This window comes from Coturnix japonica, chromosome 5 (genome assembly GCF_001577835.2).
Source record: "Coturnix japonica isolate 7356 chromosome 5, Coturnix japonica 2.1, whole genome shotgun sequence".
In the NCBI taxonomy this organism is placed as follows: domain Eukaryota; kingdom Metazoa; phylum Chordata; class Aves; order Galliformes; family Phasianidae; genus Coturnix; species Coturnix japonica.
The window spans coordinates 834,330-856,342 of NC_029520.1; the positions used below are offsets into that span (position 1 = coordinate 834,330).

At 48.5% G+C, this 22,013-nt stretch overlaps 2 protein-coding genes and 1 long non-coding RNA gene across 3 annotated transcripts; 2 read left to right on the forward strand and 1 right to left on the reverse strand.

The window, feature by feature from the left end:
• The first annotated feature begins 219 nt into the window (after nt 1–219).
• KNSTRN (kinetochore localized astrin (SPAG5) binding protein) lies at nt 220–3,218 on the forward strand. The gene is given in 9 exon segments (XM_015863275.2): nt 220–303; nt 305–368; nt 526–658; nt 1,086–1,142; nt 1,362–1,461; nt 2,068–2,182; nt 2,357–2,418; nt 2,513–2,587; nt 2,871–3,218. Coding segments are annotated over 9 exon segments (807 nt in total). The 5' UTR covers nt 220–234; the 3' UTR covers nt 3,003–3,218.
• Nucleotides 3,219–3,330: 112 nt separating this feature from the next.
• Nucleotides 3,331–12,354, forward strand: IVD (isovaleryl-CoA dehydrogenase). The gene is made up of 12 exons (XM_015863274.2): nt 3,331–3,506; nt 4,430–4,519; nt 6,050–6,101; nt 6,356–6,525; nt 6,882–6,975; nt 7,397–7,533; nt 7,932–8,028; nt 8,983–9,076; nt 9,697–9,778; nt 10,039–10,143; nt 10,956–11,028; nt 11,118–12,354. The coding sequence occupies exons 1-12, from the start codon at nt 3,369–3,371 to the stop codon at nt 11,249–11,251; spliced, it is 1,266 nt and encodes a 421-aa protein (XP_015718760.1). The 5' UTR covers nt 3,331–3,368; the 3' UTR covers nt 11,252–12,354.
• Nucleotides 12,355–12,393: 39 nt separating this feature from the next.
• On the reverse strand, nt 12,394–21,761 carry LOC107314229. The gene is made up of 4 exons (XR_001555313.2): nt 20,746–21,761; nt 19,786–19,956; nt 16,446–16,578; nt 12,394–12,546 (listed from the first exon to the last, which is right to left on the reverse strand). It is a non-coding gene; the product is annotated as an uncharacterized LOC107314229 (long non-coding RNA).
• Nucleotides 21,762–22,013: the final 252 nt, after the last annotated feature.

The window sequence follows — 22,013 nt, forward strand, 5'->3', positions numbered from 1 at the left end:
GGGCCCCCAGCAGACTTCCCAGCTCTGTGGGAGAGGGGCTACCCCACGTAACCAAGGAATATAAAGCTAATATAAGCTTGTTGAGACGGTTGCAACACGACACGGCGAGAACATTGAAGGGAGGTAGAAGGCTTTCCTATTATCCTAAGGGGAGCTGCAAGGGTTAATGGCCGACTACACCCACCCCTGATAACAACCCCATCCCTGAAGTAAAGCTCCAGGTACGCACTGCGCATGCGCGAACCCGCCCAACCGTTGGGCGCCGGCCGCGATTCAAATCGGCGCCGTGAGGTAAAGTCCGGTCGGTGTCATGGACGCCGAGTTCTCCCGTATTCCCGTCTGTGGAGCGCTCTACCGCAGCCGTATGGGTACGTTTTGTCGCTTTATTGTGTGCTTTCATGCGATACGGAGGTCCCTGTTGCGGGGTTGGGGGGTTCCTGGTGAGGTTTCGCTTTGCTTAGTGTGTGCTTCTGATGCTGAGCCCCTGTGGGCTGTGGTGTTCTTATGGCTGCCTTTCTCTTGCAGAAATGCAGGTGCCCTTTTCTTCTAAGAAGCAATGTGCTGGTAAAGCAGCGGGGATGGAGCCCAACAAAGATGCCGATTTTAACTTAGGTTCCAACGTTGCCGCGGATGATGTGTTCAGAGCTACAAACCAAGGGTAAATTAAAGAACTGCTGGGTGTGCTGTTTGATAAACGTCCCCCATAAAAGTCCATGGAGGCCACCAACCTCCATGTCTAATACTAGACCGGGCTGCCCAGAGCCCATCCAACCTGGCCTTGAACACCTTCAGGGCCATCCACAACCTCTCTGGGGAGCTGTTCCAGCAGCTCACCACTCTCTGTTAAGAATTTCCCCCAGTATCCAACCTAAATCTTCCCTCCTTCAGCTGAAAACCATTTCCCCTTGTCCTGCCACGTTCTGGTAACTCAGTATCTTGAAATGAGGGGCCCAGCACTGAACACAGCATTCAACATACAGTCTCATCAGTTCAGAGTGCAGAAGGACAAAGAGGTTTTGTCAGATGTACGTGGTATGTGAATATGAAATGATCTTTGGATAACTGTGTTCTCCTTGTCGTTTAAGGATTCCTAAATCTGCCAAGAAAGCGGAGCTGTCATTGAAGAAGGCAGCCGCAAGAGGGTATGTATCTTGTTACTACTATATTGTTAGTAGCCGTCCCTATGTGGTTATGTTCCTTCTCAGTGAGTTTTGATGAGCTCTAACCTTATAAAGGCTTTGCTAATGGCCTTTTTGTCCAGGATCAAGAGCAAATCTTTCAAAGAAGGACATCTTTATGAAAGCAAAAGGTGTGTGATACAGGTGTCTATTCACTTATATCCTTGATGTTTGATTCTACAGACCTCCCACCAGGTACAAACTAGAGGCAGAGCTGAAGGCCAAGAATCAGCTATTGGAATCAGCCAAACAGCAACTGCACTCCAGGTTAACGGGAGCTCAGGTAGGTGTAAGCACTGGAAATCAGTGAGTAATTCTTACTCCCCGCAGGGTAAAATCCAAGGGCTGACTGGCTCCTTTTCCAGTCTCCCTTGGAAGGCAGTTGACTGAGCCACACCTGGAGTGTTGTACCCGGGAGCATGGAGCTGGGTACAAGAGAGAGAAGGGCGTGTTGTTAGAGCCCATAGAGGGGCCTCTAAGCTATTGGAGGATGTAGGGCCTCTATCCTATGAGGAAACACTGAGAGCTGGGACAGCTCATCCTGATCAGAGCAGTATAATCTCTGCCATGTACAACAGGCCCTATGTGCAGCCTTCAGTTGTAAAAGCTCGCTTTATTTCCTAGTTCTCAACCAGTTACTAATCTCTGAGATGATCTTTCCTTTTATCTCGTAGCTTAATTTCTTTGAGACCCCCTTGGGGGGATAGTCCAAAAGCTTGTGGCCGTTATCAGCTGGATCACCCTAATCCAGCGCTTATTGATTTGCTCAGCAAATCACATTTAACATGGGAGGTCGATCAGCTCATCCCATTGCCTGCTGACATCCAGACTGGGCAGGGAATGATGCTGTGCCATCGGTTCACTTAAAACATTGCTGTGTTACTAACAGGGCACTATAAAGGAGTTAAAGGAGGAGAACGAAGGCCTGCTGCAAGAGGTTGAAAAGCTCAAGAAATTCCAGGAGACTTGCATGGTGATATTAGAAAGCAGGAACATCGATCCCGGTAAGGACGGTGTGGTTTATGTTTCTGAAGCACTGATGTCGTACTGTGGGATTCCTTTCTGCTTAAGGGGGAATAGCTGCTGCCTGGGGAAGCCTTGACAGCAGTTCTCATGCTGTAAAGCCGCCTTAGGGGAGGTGTTGGGAGCACTTCTGTATGTTGTATCTCATCCATCAGTTACAGGCAACAACATCCTGGAGGAGGAAGAGAAAACACAGGAATGCCAGAAGCAAACGATGGTAAGAGAGTCCTTGAAGGGGCTTTGGTGCCGTGTGTGCTGCTGCTGTCACGGCTGCTGCTGGGGTGTGTTCATTATTTCTGTTGTCTCTTCAGCTTTTAACTGAGAAGCTCATGGCGGAATTGAAGCTATTTAATCAAACAGCTGAGAAAGAAAAGGAGGCACTTCGGGTAAGGCTGACCCTGTGGTTTGGGGCTCCAAACAGAGCAGACAACCTGTTAACATGCACTGTGTGCTCAGTGTAAGGCTTGAGCTGAGCTGGGATCGCTCTGGGAACTAAGAAATATACAAGCACAAGCAGCTCCTGTGTTATTGTCTTGTCCATACGCTGGCCCAGTTAGCCATTAAGCTCCAGCATCTGAAGGCTTCTGTTGCCTGCTGTGGTTTGAGCTGCCTTTTGGAAGCCAGCTTTGCTGCTCAGTGCGTTCATGTGAGTTTGCTGTTGTGCCGCAGGCGGCGCTGGCCAGGTGGGAAGTGGCGGAAGAGGAGCGGCAGCGCTCCCTGCAGCAGCACTCCTCCTTCCAGGAGCAGCTGAAGGAGTGCTCGGCGACCCTGGACCAGCTGGAGCAGCTCCTGGCGCAGTGAGGTGCGAGGACGGACTGCACAGTGTCTGTGTTACAAACCTTGTTCTGTCTAAACACGAAGCTGGGCAGACCAGCCCCGTGTGCCGGTAACAGCAGCGGGGCAAGGCGAGCAGTGATTCCTGCTGGGGCTCAGCCTGCATTTCCTCCCCGCACACCTTGTATCCACGGCGTTTTGTTTCCTTGTATCAAGTGTTTTATATTAAACTCGTTACAAAGACTGCTGGCTGTGGTGCCCCCAGGCAGCTCGTTGCCGGATCCCCGCGGTGCTGCCCGTGCCGCCCCCTCGTGCCCCTGACGGCGCTGGGCGGGCCGGGGCTCTCTCCGGTTCAGGGCCGCGCCTGCGCGCCGCGAGCGGCCCGGGGCAGCCATGGCGGCGGTGCTGGGTAGAGCCGGGCTCGGGTCGGCGCTGCTTGGAGCCAGGCGGTGCCAGGCCTTGGTGCGGCGGAGCTGCGCGGGGCTGGCGGTGGACGACACGGTGAACGGGCTGAGCGACGAGCAGCGCCAGGTACGGTACAGTACGGTACGGTACGGTACAGTACGGCACGGCACCGATCTGCAGCGCGGCACCGAGCGGCGGCGCGCCTTAACGAGGGGTGTGTCCGGGTGGCAGGGCGCCGATTGGCTGAGGCTGCCAGGAGCTGGCCAATCCGCGGCGCTGCGCTGCTGACACGTGTCCGCCGTTTCCCGCGGGGGGGTTGTCCGGGAGCGGGGTGGGGTGGGCGGCACGGCTGGAGCTGGGGGGGGAGGGACCTCAGAGCCTCCTCAGCACCAAGCACTGCTGGGGGGATACAGGATCCGGGCAACTAACTTGTCTTTTTAACTTGAAACAAGGGAGAGAGGCAGAACAGACCGGGCACGTTTTGCTTTGCTGCATCTGTCCCTTCTGAGTGTTTTGGTTAAACAGCAGAATGTTCCTTCTCTGACATTAATGTAAGGGAATAAAGAACCAAGAGTTAAAACTGGATTCTTAAGCTCTACCACAACATCTCTACTTCTTTGTTGTTGTTTAAGTCTTCTTATTATAAACGCTTGAAATATTGCTTAAGTTTATTTGGAGTACAAACAACAGTGAGTATATGAATCTTAACGCCTGGGAGAATACTCTGAATTGGTTTCATTGCAGCACATAGAACAAGTAGTGTACCTGACTCGATGACTTTTTCCTTCTATTGAAGATACCAGGATAGTTCACATAGTCCCAGCCTGATAAGCCACGCTTGTTAATTAACACTTCTGTCAAATCCATCCTTCCAAAAGCTGAGGGTATTTTGTGCTGTAGTTCAGCTCATAACCTGAAATAGAGATTTTCTGATGTTTGTGTGCCTGGGTTTCAAATCATAGAACTGCCCAGTGGTGGATCCCAGCAAAGGAGATGATGATATATTGATGGAGTGTAACACGTGTGTTTCTCCTCGCTTCTTTTCCCAGCTTAGACAGACCATGACAAAGTTCTGTCAAGAGCATTTGGCTCCAAAGGCCCAACAAATTGACCAGGAGAATGAATTCAAAGGCATGCGAGTAAGTATTTGATGTGTGCCTATGAAATAGATGGTAGTCTGTACTTTGATCTGTACCTAAGTTCAGACAAAGACCCGGTCTGCACCACAGGAAGATATGCATCAACTTTTCAGACTTGAAAAGAAGTTTTTTTGATTTCCTGTTTCTTCTTTTGATAACTTTGAACAACCTGGGGAAGATCTGAGCCAACATCTGATTAAAAAAGAAATAGAGGTGGATTGATCGTGGTCTTGTTTAGATTTTCATTGTGGTATTTGTGCCTGGCTCTCTTTGAAGACCCCTCCTCTCATGTGTGTTTTTCACTCTCCCTGCTATGGCTCATTTTGTGCACGACTCCTTGGATATCTGAGCCTCCTCTCCTTTTTGCTTTGGAAACATCATGTGTGAATGCAGGAAGCATAGAGCTGTTGGACTGCCGAGTCGAAAGCTTTCTTTCTAGCAGGAGCAACAAACTGTGCAATAGGGAGGTTTGATTGATGAAAATGAGAGCTCTCACTATTGGTTTTCATAAGCTCCACAAGACTTGAGACACTTGTAACATCTGCTGGGATCTCCCGGAGCTCTGATGTTGATATTTTCAGGGATATATGTGTAGCTTTGAAGTTAACTATATAGGTTTAGTCTGGTACACCAGATGTCATCCAGTGCTATTGAATAATACCTTTTGAAGTGCCTTGGGGCTGTTCATAGATTAATAAGCATTTACCTTTGTGTCCATTGTATAATGGAGGAGAGCCCACAGGCTGAAGTGACAGCAGAAGTGGCCCTTGGTGGTTTTGTCCCTGCTGCATTTACTCATGGCTTCCCTTTTAGTCTGTGCTGCTCTGTGCGAGGCACAGCTGATGTGTGCAGACATGCAAGGTCAGGCTGGATGGGGCTCTGAGCACCTGATGGAGCTGTAGGTGACCCTGTTCATTGCAGCAGAGTTGGAGCAGATGGCCTTTAAAGGTCCCTTCCAGTGCTAACAAATCTGTGTTTAGAACAGTTTCCTTGGCTTTCCATACTAGTTTCTGTTTTACTTAAAGAGTCTTAAATTGCTCAGTGACTGCAACTCTTCTCATATTTTCCTAGTGTCTCACTCGTGGATAACTTATGCTATCTGCTATTTGCAGCAGTCACACGCTAATAGAGCCACAAATGTGACAAAGTTGTATGAGGTAAAAGGCGAGTGTCAATTTAAATCCTGAGTCTTAAATTATCTTTAGCTTGATACAGCATAAGAAGATCTAAAAATGCAGTTTTTGAAGTTAATAGGAGGCTTAAATTCATCTGAATTCTTAAATCTTAGAACCTGTCTGCCTCAAATTAAATTCAGGTTTATGAGTTACCTTTCTTCAGTCAACAGACTGTAGCATAACTAATGTCCTTAAGACTGTGTGGGTTCTTAGTCTGAAGGGTGAAGCTGCTGCAGCAGGAGGAACTGCTGTTGATGTGCTTATCTCTGAGGTCTCACACCAACGAGGTAAATCCATGTGTCCAGGGAGCTCTTTTTTTGTCCCACTGGCCTGACTGCTACTTCTGTGTTTGTAGGAGTTCTGGAAGAAACTTGGGGAGCTGGGAGTTCTGGGGATCACAGCTCCTGGTAAGTCCATTCCCACCATCTGCCAGGTAATGCTTCACACAGCAGCATCACACAATGACCTGGGTCGCAAAGGCCCACAGTGCTCATCCAGTTCCAACCCCCTGCTGTGTGCAGGGTCACCAACCAGCAGCCCAGGCTGCCCAGAGCCACATCCAGCCTGGCCTTGAATGCCTGCAGGGATGGGGCATTCACCCTGGGATCTTGTACGTACACGATGCGCTCTGTGGTGGTTCATGAGAGCTTTTGTTTCTCAGTGGAATATGGTGGCTCTGCTCTGGGCTATCTGGACCACGTGCTGGTGATGGAGGAGGTTTCCCGTGCATCAGCTGCTGTTGGGCTGAGTTATGGAGCCCACTCCAACCTTTGTATCAACCAGCTGGTGCGGAATGGCAATGAAGCCCAGAAAGAGAAGTACTTGCCCAAGGTATGATGCTGGGAAATGGCAGGATGGGGGGTTTGGGGTTTGTTGGGTTTTTTTGACTCCTCAAACAAGTGTTGTGCAGTGATATGTGACCCCACGTGGTCTTCATTGCAGCTCAGGTGTATTTTGATGCCCTCCTTCACTGGCTTTCAATATGGGTAGTGCAATAGCTTAAATTACTTGCTATGAAACAAGATGAGTAAGAACCAAGTTCTTAGTAGTGCTTCAATTAACTAAAATTGAGTATATCACTGAGACTTCTGTTGAAATGTGCTGATGGATTGAATTGGTTTGAATAAGGATGAGACATAATGTCCTTAAGTCATGCCAGAGGAGGTTCTTCTCTTTCTCTTTTCCAGCTCATTAGTGGGGAGCACATTGGAGCCTTAGCAATGAGCGAGCCCAATGCTGGCTCTGATGTTGTGTCCATGAAGCTGAAGGCAGACAAGAAAGGTAAAACCTGTTGTGAGCTTCCAGTGCAAATGTTTCCTGTGAACCGAAGCTAACCTCCCTGATGCCATTCAGCATTTATCAGGGCATGCTGGCAGCCTTGTGCTTCCTCCCAGAGTAATCAGTGTGTGATAACACAAGGTAGTGAAGACACAGGGTGGGTGGTTTGAAGGTCCCAAGTCGACTTCTGAGTGTGATAGTGGAAGATTACAATCTGTTGGAACCAGTGCTGGGAGCCTTAGTTTGTCAGGCATTCATTAACCTGTCTTTGGACTCTGGAAATGAAGGTCATAAGTTTTCTTGATTTTGGGGAGGGCTGTGTGCATGTTGTTCATGGGGATCTGATAGGTCACCCTTGAAATAAATGGGGTGAGGATGTAAGTGTTGGTTTATCTATTACAATATAACAACTCTGTGCTTTCAGGGGACTACTATGTTTTGAATGGGAACAAGTTTTGGATCACCAACGGGCCAGATGCAGATGTTCTCATCGTTTATGCTAAAACTGACCTTAATGCCGTTCCAGCCTCCCAAGGGATAACTGCTTTCATTGTGGAGAAGGTGGGTTTCAGTTACTGTTTAATAATTGTCACAGTTCTATCTTGGTGTGCTTTTAAAGCTACCTCCCTCGCTCTAAGTGGTTTGTTTAGAAATCAGCTCGATACCAGTCAGTCCCTCAAAGACAAACTATTCCCTGCGTAAGCCTTATAAACCCATGAGATTTGTCCTCTGCACTTGGATAGAGAGCCCTTGGGAAACAGGAATCTGTTGGGGTTTCTCTTTCCTTTTAGTTAACTGAGACCACACTCTGCATCTTCTTTCCAGTGAGGAAGCTGTAAAATAAACAATACTCTCAGAGATCAGTAAACTTTCTGATGGACTTACCTGACGGAGAGATTAGCATAGTCCTGTCACTGTCAGTGCTTGGAATCCTTAGTTTTGATGTCTTGGCTTTGCAGGGAATGCCAGGCTTTAGCACGGCACAGAAGCTTGATAAGCTGGGAATGAGAGGGTCTAACACCTGTGAGTTGATCTTTGAGGACTGCAAGATCCCTGGTGAGTTGGTTCCAAGTTGTGGCAGTATGTATGTGGGGAGCTGCACTCTCTTCTTAGGTAAATCTGTTCAGCTGAAATCTGGCATTTCTAACTTGCCCAGACTCCTGAAGTCTGAAATCAGAAAGGGCACAACTCGAGACTTCAGATGATCATCTGGGTAATCATCTGTGCAGAACAGCGTGTTCTCATGGTAACCAGATCCCAGTTTTCTGATAACTTGGAGAAACGCATCGCTGCACTATTGAAAGTTAACGCGCTCTGCACTCAGGCCATTAATGCTGCTTCTGATCTTCTACCTTGGAAGCTGAACCAGTTTGATGCTGTTTCATATGTCTGCAGAATCTTTGTCTCAGATGTCTTCCTCTGGCACTGTGGTTCCATCTGCTTTCAAACATATGGCTTTCATTGTCAGCCGTGCTCCACTGAGTGGTTTTTTCTCATACTGAGTGTCATCCCTGGGTTGGTTTGGTCATATTGATTTGGTAAAAGTTGGTTCAGAACCTCAGCGTTTCTTTGTGATGTGCAGCCAGCAGGTTCACCCTCCCTTGTGCAATCAGCACGTGTCTCTCAGCTCCCTGCATACCTATCCATCCCCTATCCCTGGGTGTACAGGAGAACATTCAGCCAGTTTGGTCCTCTTTGTTTTTGTGTTGTTTTTTGGGTTTGGTTTTTAAGCCATGGAATGTCATTACTCCTAAACAGTGCTCTCCTTTTACTATTTCTGATGGAGTTTGTGCTCTGTTCTTTGAAGTAATGCTTGCTATAAGATGTTTCAGTGGTAGGGAGTGTATGCACCAAAACTCAGCCTGTCTAGCTCATCCTGAGAATGTCTCAAGTCAGAAGGTAAGGTGAATGTCAGTGAGGGTTTGAATCCTTTGTCCAGAGAACACAGAGCATCAGACAATGGCTTATCTTAGGTTTGCGTACAGGTGACTCATTTTTCTTTGATTGCAGCTGAAAATATCTTGGGGAAGCTGAGCAAAGGAGTCTACGTTCTGATGAGCGGGTTGGACCTGGAGAGGCTCGTGCTGTCTGGTGGGCCACTGGGGTAAGGGATTGCCACCTCTGATAGGTTGTAAGGCCAGAAAGATCAGCCACAGTCACCTCTCCATTCCTCATAGAAGCAATGCAAGAAGGAAAGATTGGGAATCCCTGCCTTCCAGTGTAGCATGAACCAGGTGGTTCCATGGACCTGCCATCCAGAGCATGGCTTTGAATATGGTGGTCTTGGCATAAGCATTTAATTTACAGTCCTTTTGTCTCCTTCCTTGTGCTCTCTTCTGCACTAAAACCCTCGTATGGACACACTATTGTCTGCAAAGCAGAAGGAGGATTTCTCATGCCCCTTCTGTCGGTCTCCTGGAGACACAAGGCGGCACTAACTGTCCTGGCTGCAGGTGTAAGAAGGCTCTTCAACACTCTCCATCTCAGCCTCCTGAATTAAGAAAGCAGAGCCCTACCACAAGATGTCCCAAATGAATAGAACATGATGGAGAAAACACAGGCTTTCGGAATTCATTCTTTGCATTGTTTGAGTGGAGCTGTAGGAAGACAGCACTTTATCTTCCTGCATAGGAAAACCTTCCTGCCCTAGATAGAGCTTCCAAGATGTAATCTGTATTTTAATGATCCTGTTTTCCTTTTCCTGCCTATCTGTGCTTTTCTCAGGCTCATGCAAGCTGTTCTTGACCACGCAATTCCATACCTACATGTAAGAGAAGCATTTGGACAGAGAATTGGCCACTTCCAGGTGAGATAAACAAAAACCCCAATTCTTTTTCTGTCTTTCTTCTTCTTAAAGAGCAGATGGGGTGCTCTGTGCTGGGAGGGCTTTTCATGGGGAAGGTAGCCTGGTGTTATGACTGATTTCTGAGAGACCACAGGGAATGCATTGTATGAACCCAGCTGATTCCCAGAGCTCAAGCAGAAAAACCATTTCCCCTCAATCCCTGTGGACTCACGTTAAGTTTCAATAGCTGCAACATGTCTCTTTTCTCATGCAACGTGCAGCTCATGCAGGGCAAAATGGCTGATATGTATACCCGGCTGATGGCCTGTCGGCAGTACGTCTACAATGTGGCCAAAGCCTGTGACCGCGGCCACTTTAATGCGAAGGTGAGCTTGCAGTTCTATGTGGGTTGTGTCTGAATGCTCTTCCTTTGATTGAATCATTAAGTTTGGAAGAAAACTCCAAAATCATCAAATCCAGCTGTCGACCATTCCCACAGTGCCCACTGAACCATGAATCATGCAATCATTAAGGTTGAAAATGACCTCCAAGATCATCAAGTCCAACCACTAAACCATGTCTGAAAACCTCCGGGGATGGTGACTCCAGTGCTTTGCTGGACAGCTTGGTTCCTCATCACATGCAGGGTGGGAATACTGGGGGTTAAAACGACCTTGAGTTCTCCAAGTGTTTGTTTTCCCCTCTTCTTCCCTCATGAGACAGAAACTGTAGTTGTACAATGGAACAGATGTAGCAGGATGGGTAGGTTTTATAGGAAGGCCTAACACAATATCCTGCCTGCTATAAGAGGCTATAGCAACCATCCTGAGCTGTTGTCACTGACACAACTGACTTGTCACCATGTGTCTGTCGGGGGAGAGAACCAGGCATTTAGCAGAGCAGAGCCCTGCATCAAATCGAATCAGGTTGGTCCCCAGGGGGTGTGATGTCCATCCGCGAGGCAGAGCAGCACCCCTGCTGCACTCTATTTTCTACCTTTGTGTAGTCTGACAAAAGTGACAGAAGGACGGTGTCAGCTTCTTGCTTGCAGGGGATGAATCCTGGTGCCTTTGTGATGAAGTGGTTCAGGTTTGTTAGCAGATGTCTGTAGGGGAATGAAAAGGTCAGAGCAACATAGATGGGAAAAGGGCAGGTGACACCTTCGTGCCTCTGTCATAATTTGCTTCTCTCCTCGCAGGACTGTGCTGGAGTCATCCTCTTCTCAGCAGAGTGCGCTACCCAGGTGGCTCTGGATGGGATCCAGTGTCTCGGTAAGGCAGTCGCTGCCAGTGTGTTATTTGGGGAGGCTGCTGAGAGCCCCTCAATTGAGAGAAAAGCAATAACTTGGTTCCGGTCGTAGGTGGGAACGGCTACATCAATGACTACCCCATGGGGCGCTTCCTGCGTGACGCCAAGCTCTACGAGATCGGAGCTGGCACCAGTGAAGTGCGCAGGCTGGTCATTGGCAGGGCCTTCAATGCAGCCTTCAAGTAACCTCCAGCAGTGGAGGGGCAGCCCACTGAGCACCACGAGGCCTTTCACGTGGAGGTTGGAGCGCACAACTTTGTTCTTCTTGTGATTCCTGCCTTGACGCTTGTGGAGCCTGTCTGCTCTCTGAATGGGTGAATCAGACTGCAGCATAGAAGGGAAATGTATTTGTTTTCTTCTTGTGATCAGCCTGATTCACCCTGTTGTAAGCCATCCTAAATCAGCACTGTCAAGCTGAGGTTCATCCGCAGGACGAACTGCAACCAAAGCAGCTGTCAGCATGGCTGGAACCAGGGGAAAGCCATTGCTTGGGTTCAGCTCAGATCTAAGAAATGATCATGGGAATGATTTTAGTTCTCTTTTTAAAACGGTGTGCCATTAATAGCCAGCAGCTGACGTGCTGCCACTGGAAAGAGAGATTTCCCATTGTGATCTTCCAATGGGATGAAAAACTTCTGTTTTGGGGCACGTGACACCAATCATGTTGTAGGGGCAGCCCTTTGGAACACTTGAGAATCAGAGGCACCCAACCGGTGTGTAAGGTGATGGTTCTTAACATTTCATCAAAGTCCCACATCTGTTTCAGTGCATACTTCCTTTCCTAGTCCTGCTGTTTCTCAAGGTATTTCGATGCAGCCCTTTGCCTCCCTGATGGGCCACCTCCTGCTGTGTTATTCATCCACCAGTGCCGCCATCCATCATTCCGGGAACAGTTAAAACGTCAGACCTGTATTGTGACATCCATGAATGAGGCAGGCAGGAGGAGGCTGACTTTCAGGGTTGGGGTTATTTGGGTTTTTTTCTTGTTTTTTTTTTTCCTTTTCCTGAAGGCTATTCTTTTGGTAAAAGCATTCAATCACGCTCTGCTGATGGCTGGCTGAAGAAGTCAGAGTGAGAGCAGCAGTATTTGAGATGTCCTCCATATATATATATATTACATAGAGCACATGGAAGTTTCGCCTTGTTAAAGAATTGCACTCCCTGCTGCCGGCCTTCAAGGGTGAACCACGCTGAAAGCTTGGATGCTGTAAATATAACAGAAGGATGAATTCAACAGCTGCCATACAGGCAAACTCCAAGTAGTTTTAATATAAAGAATTTTAAACTTTTTTGTATCGTTGTTTTATTTCTGCTTGTAGTGGCACATCTCATTCCAAGGGTGGTGGGAAACTTGTATCACACTTACATGTTCCTCAGCTCTTAATGTGGGAGTGAATCACTGCAGGTTTCCTTGAAGGCTCTCAGAAGGGCATCAGAGTCAAATCATTGTGTTGTGATCTGTCTCCAACCAGAGGAGATCCCTAGAAGAAAGGTCAGAGCGGCATCAGGGTGTTTAAAACAAAATACACACACTGAGCTGGAGGGGACACGCAGGTTTTTAAACCTGTCCTCTATCATAGTAGAGGTCTAACTTGTTTTTAATATACAAACAATAAATAATGCCTTTACTTTCTAAGCTGAGCAGCACCTTGGAGTTAAAGGCATCATGAATCAATGTCAAATACATCGTGGGATGGGGTGGAGGGAGGCACTCATAAATCCTGAGCAGGGTTCTGTTAACTGAATGTCCCATGCTTTCCCAGGGCACGGGCTGCTTCCCACCGAGCAGTTATCACTGTGGTACCAAAACAAAGCTCTTGGTGCTGGGAGCTGCACCAGCATTCAAGGTTAAGGGTGTTAATCTGTGTGCAATGTAATTAGATCAGCTTGTACTGGGCAGCCTTGTGGTCTTGGGGTGGTTCCCAGAGAGGTGTGGGGTTCAATTCCTACCTGGTACGTTTATATATATAGAAGTGTGGGTATATTTATGTGTGTGTGTATGTGTTTGTATACGTAGTGATACATCTGGGCCATGCCTCAGGTTTCCTCTGGAGAGCAGCAGAGTTAACAGGGAAAACTTGAGGTTTTGGGGGGGGAGGTGGCAAAAAGTGGCAGGATCATAGTGAAATCATAGTGAAGCTTCTCCCAGCTTATCAGGAATCTGCAGGCGCTTCCTGGGAAGGGCACAGTTGAGGACTGAATGATGTTTGGGGTGCTGCCATAGTTTTCCTGAGCAAGGAAAGCGTTCCCCTCTGCAGCAGCAGCTGGGTAAGTTTTGCAGATTCAGAGTTTATTGATTTCTGGAAAGAATTAAAACCACCCTGCCTATGTGAGCTGGAGCTGTTGGCTCTGGGGAACCAGCTCAGGTGATTCATTTATTTTTTGCTGCATGTTCAGGGCTGCTCTGCAGAGTCAGACCCTGAGATTGCAGACCCAATAAAAGCACAGCTCAAGCACCATGACCTGAATGTACCCCCCCCCCCCCCCCCGGGCTGTGTCTGGGGCTGGTTCTCCTGCATGCATGCAGCAGGGGATGCGGTTTGAGCCTGTTGTGCTGCTCCTCGGTGCTCGTGGCAACAAGGAGGGGGGGGATGATGTTTGCCTCCCGGGCTGGGTGTTGCTGTGCAGTTTCACTACAAGATAACGCATTGTGAAAGTAGCAGAGGTTCTCGCTTCCACCCTCCGCAGGGGATGTGCTGAGGCCAAGCTCTGTGATGCTGCTCCATCTCCGTGTATAGTGCCTCCCCCGTTAAAAATCTCTCTGCGTTCAGAGCTTTCACTTTGCTTGTGGTTTAGGGCTGGTGACGGAGCTGCTGAGTCACCTCCTTGCTCTGTACGCTGAGCTGTGCCCTTTGCACGCTCTCACTGCCCCACAGGCAGGAGGGGAACTGACACGGTCCCACACCCTCTGCCCATGCTGGAAATAGGGAAGGGGCTCAGCTGAGGGATGCCATGCAACGCAGCCGCCCCATAGGATGCTGCACAGCTGCGCTGAGCTCCCCTTGCCCACTTCAGAGCAGGAAGATTAGAAAGAGATTTCCTCCCACCCCATAGAAAAGAATTCACAACTGTGAAGGAGAGACAAAAACATTCTCGAGCCCAAGTGCAGGGATTGCTGCAGTGAAGCCCGGGGTCACCCCGCTTGCACCTGCTGTTGGCTGAAAGGCAGAGCACTGAGCAGCTGATACCCAGGCCCAGTTGTCAGCATGAAAGTAGGAATTGGGGGGGGGCAGGGGTAAAAAAGATCTAACAAACAAATGGTAGGCAGCCCATCAACGTGTCTGTCCATCCGTGTTTCTGTCCTTCAGGGATGTGTGGGTGATGATGCTGCAGGAGCTCGGTGCTGCCAGATGCACCTGCAGCTCTGGGCTAAGTGTTCCTACAGAGCTGTGCTGCTCCTGCTGGGACAGCCCGCTGGGACCAGCGAGGGTTGGCAGCGATGCAGCTGAGCTGGCAAACAGAATTGTCCCCGTGCAAAGGGGTTTTTGTTTCTCCCAAGGAGGCAGCTGCTGCCGCAGCACGTGGGCGCATGTCTTCCTTTCCACTGACTCAGCACAATTTGGACAACCGTCTTTCACCAGTCGCAGCAAAGTCTCCCTGCAGCTTTGCACCCAGCTGCTGCTCTTGGAATCACAAAGTCATGGATGGGTTGGGTTGGGTCTCCATACGTGTGTTCTTTGTCACAGCATGGAGACACTACTGCCTTGGTACCTACAGCACTGCAACACTCATTTCTCCTGTAAGCACTTCAGTAAATGCAAGTTTCTATGTGCATTTTCTTATCTCTCCTCAGAGCTCTTCAGAACCTGCCTGTGATACATTGCTCTGTGCTTATAGCTAATGAGCAGAGCTTTGGAAAGAAAATATTTGCTTTAGGAATTCCTCTTTGGAGCTATTAAAGCCGTGATCCAGCACAGAGCTGGGGCTGGCCAAGGAAGGAGGCAACCGATTAAAGGGGATTTGGCAGTGGGTGTGCACTGCCCTTGGGTCTGGTGGTGCTGATGCAAAAGGATCTGGCAATGTCTGACCTGCTGGTTGTGAGTAGAAGGGCAGGTTGAGCCCTACAGCTCTTCCCAAATATACAGAACCTAAGGGCATGATGAAGTGCTCTGAGCTGTGATCCTGCCTAAGCAATCAGCCGCTGTCCAGGGGTTGGAAGGAAGCTGTGGTCAGCAGCAGTTTCATTGCATGTTTGAGCTTTGGAAATTTACCTGTCTCTGAATTTCCCCGTGCAAATCTAGATGTGATGCCATTAGTGACAGCTTTGAGCAAGTTTTCCACCAATTAGCTCAGGAAGAGCCCTGGTGCTGTGCAAGGTGATTAGTAACTTCCCTGGCTAATTATCAGAGCACACCCAGGAAAGCTCTGAGCTCCAAACCTTCTACCTGCACTGTTGCACAGGGGCACGGCATCGCTCAGTCCATTACACTGCAAGCATTCCCATAGCAACAGCCAGCAGGGCTGCAAATGGGAATTATGACTGTTCCATGTTCTGGCACGAGGTGAAGCTGGGCTTTGCAGGATTAGGCAGATCCCAGTTCAAACATCCAGGGGAAGACCGGAGAGAATAATGAATGGTAATAGCAGAATGAATGGCTTTGGATATAAGGCTGGATCCAAACAGAGCTAATAACTAACTTGCTTAAACATAGTGGGTGCTGACATTTCCATGGTGAGTATTAATGGTTGGGGTTTTGTTTTGAGCTTGCCATGTGTCCATCCATAGTACATGGTACAGCTTCCTGAAAGCAATTCCTGACCACACTGGTCAAGAGAATCTGTGCTAACCAGTCTGTATCACCCAGTCTGTATCTCAGATATCTTTTACCATGCACCCAATCTGTGGCCATTGGCTCCATTTTGAGAAACCATCTTGTCTTGGCAGCAGCTTAATTTTGGTGATAACAAATCCCACTGATGGCCAAGTGCTCATGGCTCTCTATCCAAGACACATTCAGCTCCAACTTTCCAGTCCCGAGTTCAACAAAAACCTGCCTTAGTGAATTAAAGTTCACACCAACATGTCATGGTGTCCTCTCTCTCTCTCTAAAATAAAAGAGTAGTAGGTAAAAAGGGAGAAAGGAAATCAAAGCGAAGCCTTTCTGAAGGACTCATGTGCAATGCTGGGTGCTCATCCCTACTGGGGTCAATCAGCATGCCAGAAATTATAGAAACAAACTCTGTTTCATTTACTCCCTGCCACTGTCCCCAGACAAAACTCCCTGTGCACAGGGATGTCACTCCCTGCTCTGCCTTTCGTAGTATTTGTTGATTTAAGCCAGACCCTCAGGGATTCAATTTCTGTGCAGAACGCAGGGATTTAACTGCACGGCTGATGTTAATGCTAATAGGATTTGTACAGCTAAACTCCAAGCCTCACCATAAAACTTTCTGCTCTCTTGTTATCTTAACTCTTTTGCTGCTTTCCCGGTGCCCAGCATGGCAGGATGGTGATTCCCAGCATCCCCATGAGCTCCAAAGTCCAGCGCTGCACCTTGATCCATCCCTGCAACCTGTGGGATGAAGCAGAGGTTTGCAGATGATGTGCTCAGCTTTGCTCCTTTTAGCCTCCTTTATTTCACCTCTAAGATCAGACTGTGTTTTCTTTAAGACTGTACATAGACAACAAAGGGAAAACCTTCATAGAACTATTAAGATCATGAAGACCAACCGAGTACCCATCCCCGCCACGTCCACTAAACCATGTCCTTTCAGTGGGGGTTCAACTTTCAGTGAGGTTCAAGCTGCACAGAATTGTCATTTTTTAAGGAAACAAACATCTGACAACACCTGTTTCATACTAAAACAATAATCTGGTACTCGTTACAGAGCAGGCAGAGCCCCAAGTGTCTGAGTGCTTATCTAGATGTGCCCAGTCCTGGCTTTTGCCAGTAGCATATTATATTTTCTACATCACATATCATATTTCCTCATAGCATGAAAGCAGACAAGCAGGACCGGGGATAATTCAGGTTTCTCAGTGAAGCAGAAATGTGCTCAGAAATGTGTTTGAGCTACCCAGGTACACTGCGATACTCTGGGCTTTTTCCTATGGAAAGCAGGGAGGCAGAAACCACAGCACTGAAACCCCAAGTGGGAAATGGGGACATACTCAAGGAACACCAGCAACCCATGTGTCAAGCCTGAGCCACCTGATGAATTAACCCATGAGTAAAGAGCAATCTGGAGATGATAAATGCATTCCCTTCATGCTCAGTGCTCTGGAGCCTTAAAGACGATGATGCTTGTGTCAGGTTGGAGAATGTGGCCCTGACTGATATGGGCGCAAGTCAGGGCAGAAGAACGGAGTGGCAATCATAGAACCAGGTCTCCCTGGAGCCTTCCCTTCTCCAAGCTATACAGCCTCAGCCTGCCCTTGGAGGAGAGGTGCTCCATCCCTTGGATCATTTCTGTAGTCCTCCTTTGGACATGCTTTAATAGGCCCACATCTCTCCTGCACTGAGGACTCCACATCTGGATGCAGTACTTTGAGTGAGGTCTGACCAGTGCAGAGCAGAGAGACAGGATCACCTCCCTTGCCCTACCAGCCACTCTGCTTTTGACACAGCCCAGGATACAACTGGCAGTGTGTGAGGGCACGTTGCTGGCTCATATCTGGCTTGCCATCTACCACTACCCTCAAGACCTTTTTGGTAGGGCTGTTCTCCATCCTTATATCCCTGTATTTACAAAGCTGCCAACACCATCCACTCCTCATTTCATCCCCCAAGACAAGACTTCACCTCTCTGCCAGCCTGGACAGCAAAGGCAGGTTGGCTTAATGGGAGCATGGAGAAGCAGAAATGTCCCCTCTGCCACCAGAGCAGCACTGAGAAATGTCACTATTCACAGACGTGCATCGGTATCAGATCACTACACCTGGGAGACACAAAAAGGCTGAATTTCTAGCAGTGATGCAGCTGTTTCCAATGGAAATGCAGGCTGTCCTCAGCTTGTGCCGTCGGGATTTCTATTGGGTTTCCTGTATTAGTTGTGTGTGAGGGAAAAAAGTCAGTGTTTTGAGCTGTAAACATAGCGATGTATTTGTTCCTGCTGACTTACCCCATCCTCAAGCCTCGCCGTTTGCAGATGGTCCAATAATTACTGTTTGCTTTCCCATCATGTCTTTTTGGGACATGTGTTTTGTGTTCACATTTCTCCAGTCTCACTGCTTTTGTGAATCACACTTCATAAAATAATGGCTACCCAGGGAACGCGAGGCATAACATTTTATTCTTCCCGTGCATATGAATTTTTCACTAGTGTTGCCATGATCCAGCTCATAAAGCCGAGCCCTCGCTTTTAATCCATATTTTGCAATATTCCTAAGCACACACACCTACTCCTCACTTCGGGCCATGATAATGCTGAGGTACGTTTTTAACTCTTACTCCTGTCCCTTAATTCAACCCAACCTCATTTCCTGGTCCATCTCAAAAGCAAATTTCATCGTCCCTCTGCTTTTCTCTTTTTTAAATCCCCATCAATACATTTGGCACACAGCACTGATATGTTCCTCACTAAAGCACAGCGATGTCTTAAGATGAAAGGCAAAAGAAGAAATATGGCATAACAACCCCCCTTTCTTTTGCAGTGCACATGTGCTGAGTTCCCTGGCACCGTTTATTGATAGAAGCCAACATCTGATGCAACTGCAGCAAAACTTTTTCAAACCTCAATATATATATGTGTGTGTATATTAAACTCTCACAGCAGTAAAGCTAAAAACCCGCAGCTGCTTCCCTCAGTCTCAAGCACAGTGCTTTGCATTTACCATTTCTGCAGGTAACGAGATCATCTAGAGCACCTTCGTGCAGTCAGATCCCTCTTATTCAGCCCCAAATCCCTCCTGCCTGCTTTCAAGGGAAAAGGGGAAATATTTCACCCAGCTCAGAATGAGCAAAAGCTGATGTTTGAACAGAAATCTCAGCGGAAACTGCTTATGTAACCACAGCTGGTATGTTGCGCACCTAAATACTGACAGCCAATTTACTTTTTGGTGTAATATAATTCTGAGTCAGTCAATAGAGCCCCACCAGGGATTAATTTGGCCTTTAGTATTTACTGGGTTAGCCCCAGAGTCAGGGCTGAAGGGGGAAGGAGAGAGAGAGACTCCTCCTTCTCTTTTGCTGCTGCAGTCGGTGCAGCACAAGCATTTTGTTGATGTCGAGGCATCGGGTGGGCTGAGGTAGTTCCACTAATCCTGACCTGGGGTTGGTTTCTTGGTGCCTGCACATTTGAGGAGGCGCCTGGTAAAACTGCAAAGAGCACAGAGCAAGAGAAGAGAGGGTTAAGTTGCTTGGGTACAGAAAGCAGCCCGAGGAGCTGGGTGTTTTTTTCCAGGGCAGGGAGCAGTGCCTGCAATAGAATGGGCAGCTGCATGTGAGTAAGCCTAGGCTGTTTCCTTTCAGGGAGGGCAGAGCTGATTAAGCAAGTAGCAGAGGTTGGAAAACCTGCATGTCATGTTACATTTTGCTGAAGGAGCAGAGGTTGTTCTTTTTTTGTTAAATGAAACTAAAAGCCTTCTCTTAGGCTAGTCTGTAGTACTACTCTTTTTCAGTTCTTATTAACAGGTCTCCCTTGCTAGAGATGAATCTGTAACCCAGCCCCATGGTGCCAGGTGCTATGCGAAGACATGACCTTAAGGCCTGACAGAGGAACCAGTCAATGCAGGATCCTCCAGACTGCCACAAGTTGCTGCTTTCAGTGTGTGAACTTACCCTACGTACACCTTGTTGCCTGAGCCTCCCAGCCTGTCTGCAAACTGCCTCCATCGTGATGCTTTCCATCCACGACCGTGTGTTTTTGCAGGCACTGGTGCTAATTTGTGTGAAGCTTTTTGCTGTCTTATTGCTCTGGTTTGGCTCTCTGTGCCTCTTCCATATTGGTACCTGTTGAGACAAGGGGTGCAATGAGAGGAAATCTGGCCCCACTGTAGAACAAACTGGGTTTTTATAAAGGGAGGGAGCTTTGCAGGTGGCTTTGTGTCATGCTTCTGGTAGGGCTCTGGAGGATACAGTCCTCTGTCCTTGACTTCCCAACCTAAAGATGTCCTCCTATTCTGGACACTTGGAAGAGTGGCTTCACCTCCACCTCTATAGAATTCCCTCTATTTATCTTTACATCTCAGCATCAATTCTAACCAAATATTTGCCTCATGAATGCTGGGAAGATGTAGTTTTATTTGTAGGAATTACAGTTCAACTTAAGCCACATGTAACATAGACTAAGCATGGTGGTAGGCATGGGCTTGGAGAGTAATGAGGAACCACTAATTAAAATGTGATGTTCATTCCCTGCTGAATTACTGAAGCCATATTGTGAATGTCATAGAACGTCATTTTCCTGCTCCAAAAGCTGGATTCTGTTTAGCCAGCAGAGTCCAAGGAAGCTGATTTCTGAAGCTACTCAAACACATCTAATGACTGGTGTGAGCATGTTCTCTATGGTATTAAAATCTAACTCACCCTGGTGCTCAGCAGTGTTTTAGTTACCCTCCTGTTGGCCAGGGCTCGCAGCAGAGGGAAGGACTCTACTAAGAATGTAATTGTTTGCTAACTTCTCAATAGATAATGCTGTGATGGTGGCCTCAGAAATCCTTGCACGAACAGTTTCCCATTTAAATGCTGCCTGAAGAGCTGGGGAAGCTCATTGTTCAGTTCTGTAAGACCATGCATTACCTTCCAACAGGAGATCTGCTCATACGGGAAGATGCAGATGCACTTTTGGTCCTTGCCTCAAAATAGCTGAATTATCCTTTATTTTCATCCTTCTTGGCCCTTGGGCCAGGCAAAGATCACAGCAGACACTGATTTTGCTCTTTCTTGCTCGGTCCTTTGGATCTCCAGGAGAAAGGCAGAATAAAAGCACATTAGCTTCCTCTTGGTCTCCAGCAGCTTTGCTGTATTTCAAGCAGACTCTTAGAGCTGGAGGAGGCTTAACTTATGATGTACTTATGGGGAGCTTGGAGAAGCCTCGTTCTTGGAGGCATTCAAAGGTAGGATGGAGCATCTGATGAAGCTGTAGGTGCATTGGAGGGGAGCTGGACTAGATGGCCTTTAATGGTCCATTCCAACGCAACCAAGTACATGATTCTATGACTTTTCCCTCCCAACTGCTTGTTCCATGCACTGAACTTCTCAGAAGTTGAGGAGAAAGAGTGAAAACAAGGAAACAACAACAAAACACACCATGAAACTGATAGAGAATTCAGGGCTAAGGGATGGCAGCTCTGTGCTCGCACCAACCCAAGACACCATTTCGGCGATAGAACAACGTATCACCTGTGGGTTTTTAAACCAGCCTTGTCAAAATACGGAGTTCCCTGTTGAGGAACCCACTTATTGGCCTTTTTAGCACCCCCAACATGCCACACAAAGCCTACAAAGGAGAACTTTCCCAGAGTAGGGCACATAAATAGGCACAAACAATGAGAAATAAAGCGGGCCCCGAGGGGTGACCAGATGGGCGGGAACGGATTCTCCTCAGGAAACCGCCCGTTGCGGCCGCTCTCTTGGGGGGGCGGTGTGAGGAAAACTGAGGGTCCAAGGGCTCGAAGGAGCCCCTCGAGGTCTGTTGGTACCCCTTGGTGTAAAGAGGACCCCCGGGTATCGTCCAGGAGCCCCTGGGGCGGTCAGAAGGCTCTATGGAGGGGTACAGGGCGAAGGGCGGCCGAAGCTGTGAGGGGATCCCTCGAGGCGGGGGGGGGCGATGGGGGGGCTCTGAGAGGACGGGATCGGGGGGGCGGGGCCGCTCACGCTGATTGGCCGACGGCGGCGAGCAGGGCCGGCCTCCCATTGGTCGCCTCGTCGAGGCGAGCGGCGGAGCGGAGGGCGGCGATTGGCTGCGGACGAGGAAGCAGGAAGGAGGACGGAGGGGCTGGGCGGCTTGCGGGGAGTTCGCGGCGAGCGGCGGCGGCGGCGCCTCGTTCCCTCCCTCACCCACCCCC

Coding starts and splice junctions, on each gene's coding strand:
- IVD (XM_015863274.2), top strand. CDS start 3,369: ATGGCGGCGGTGCTGGGTAGAGCCGGGCTCGGGTCGGCGCTGCTTGGA. Junction 6,102..6,355: donor TCTGGGGATCACAGCTCCTG/GTAAGTCCATTC, acceptor TTTGTTTCTCAG/TGGAATATGGTGGCTCTGCT. Junction 6,976..7,396: donor GCTGAAGGCAGACAAGAAAG/GTAAAACCTGTT, acceptor CTGTGCTTTCAG/GGGACTACTATGTTTTGAAT.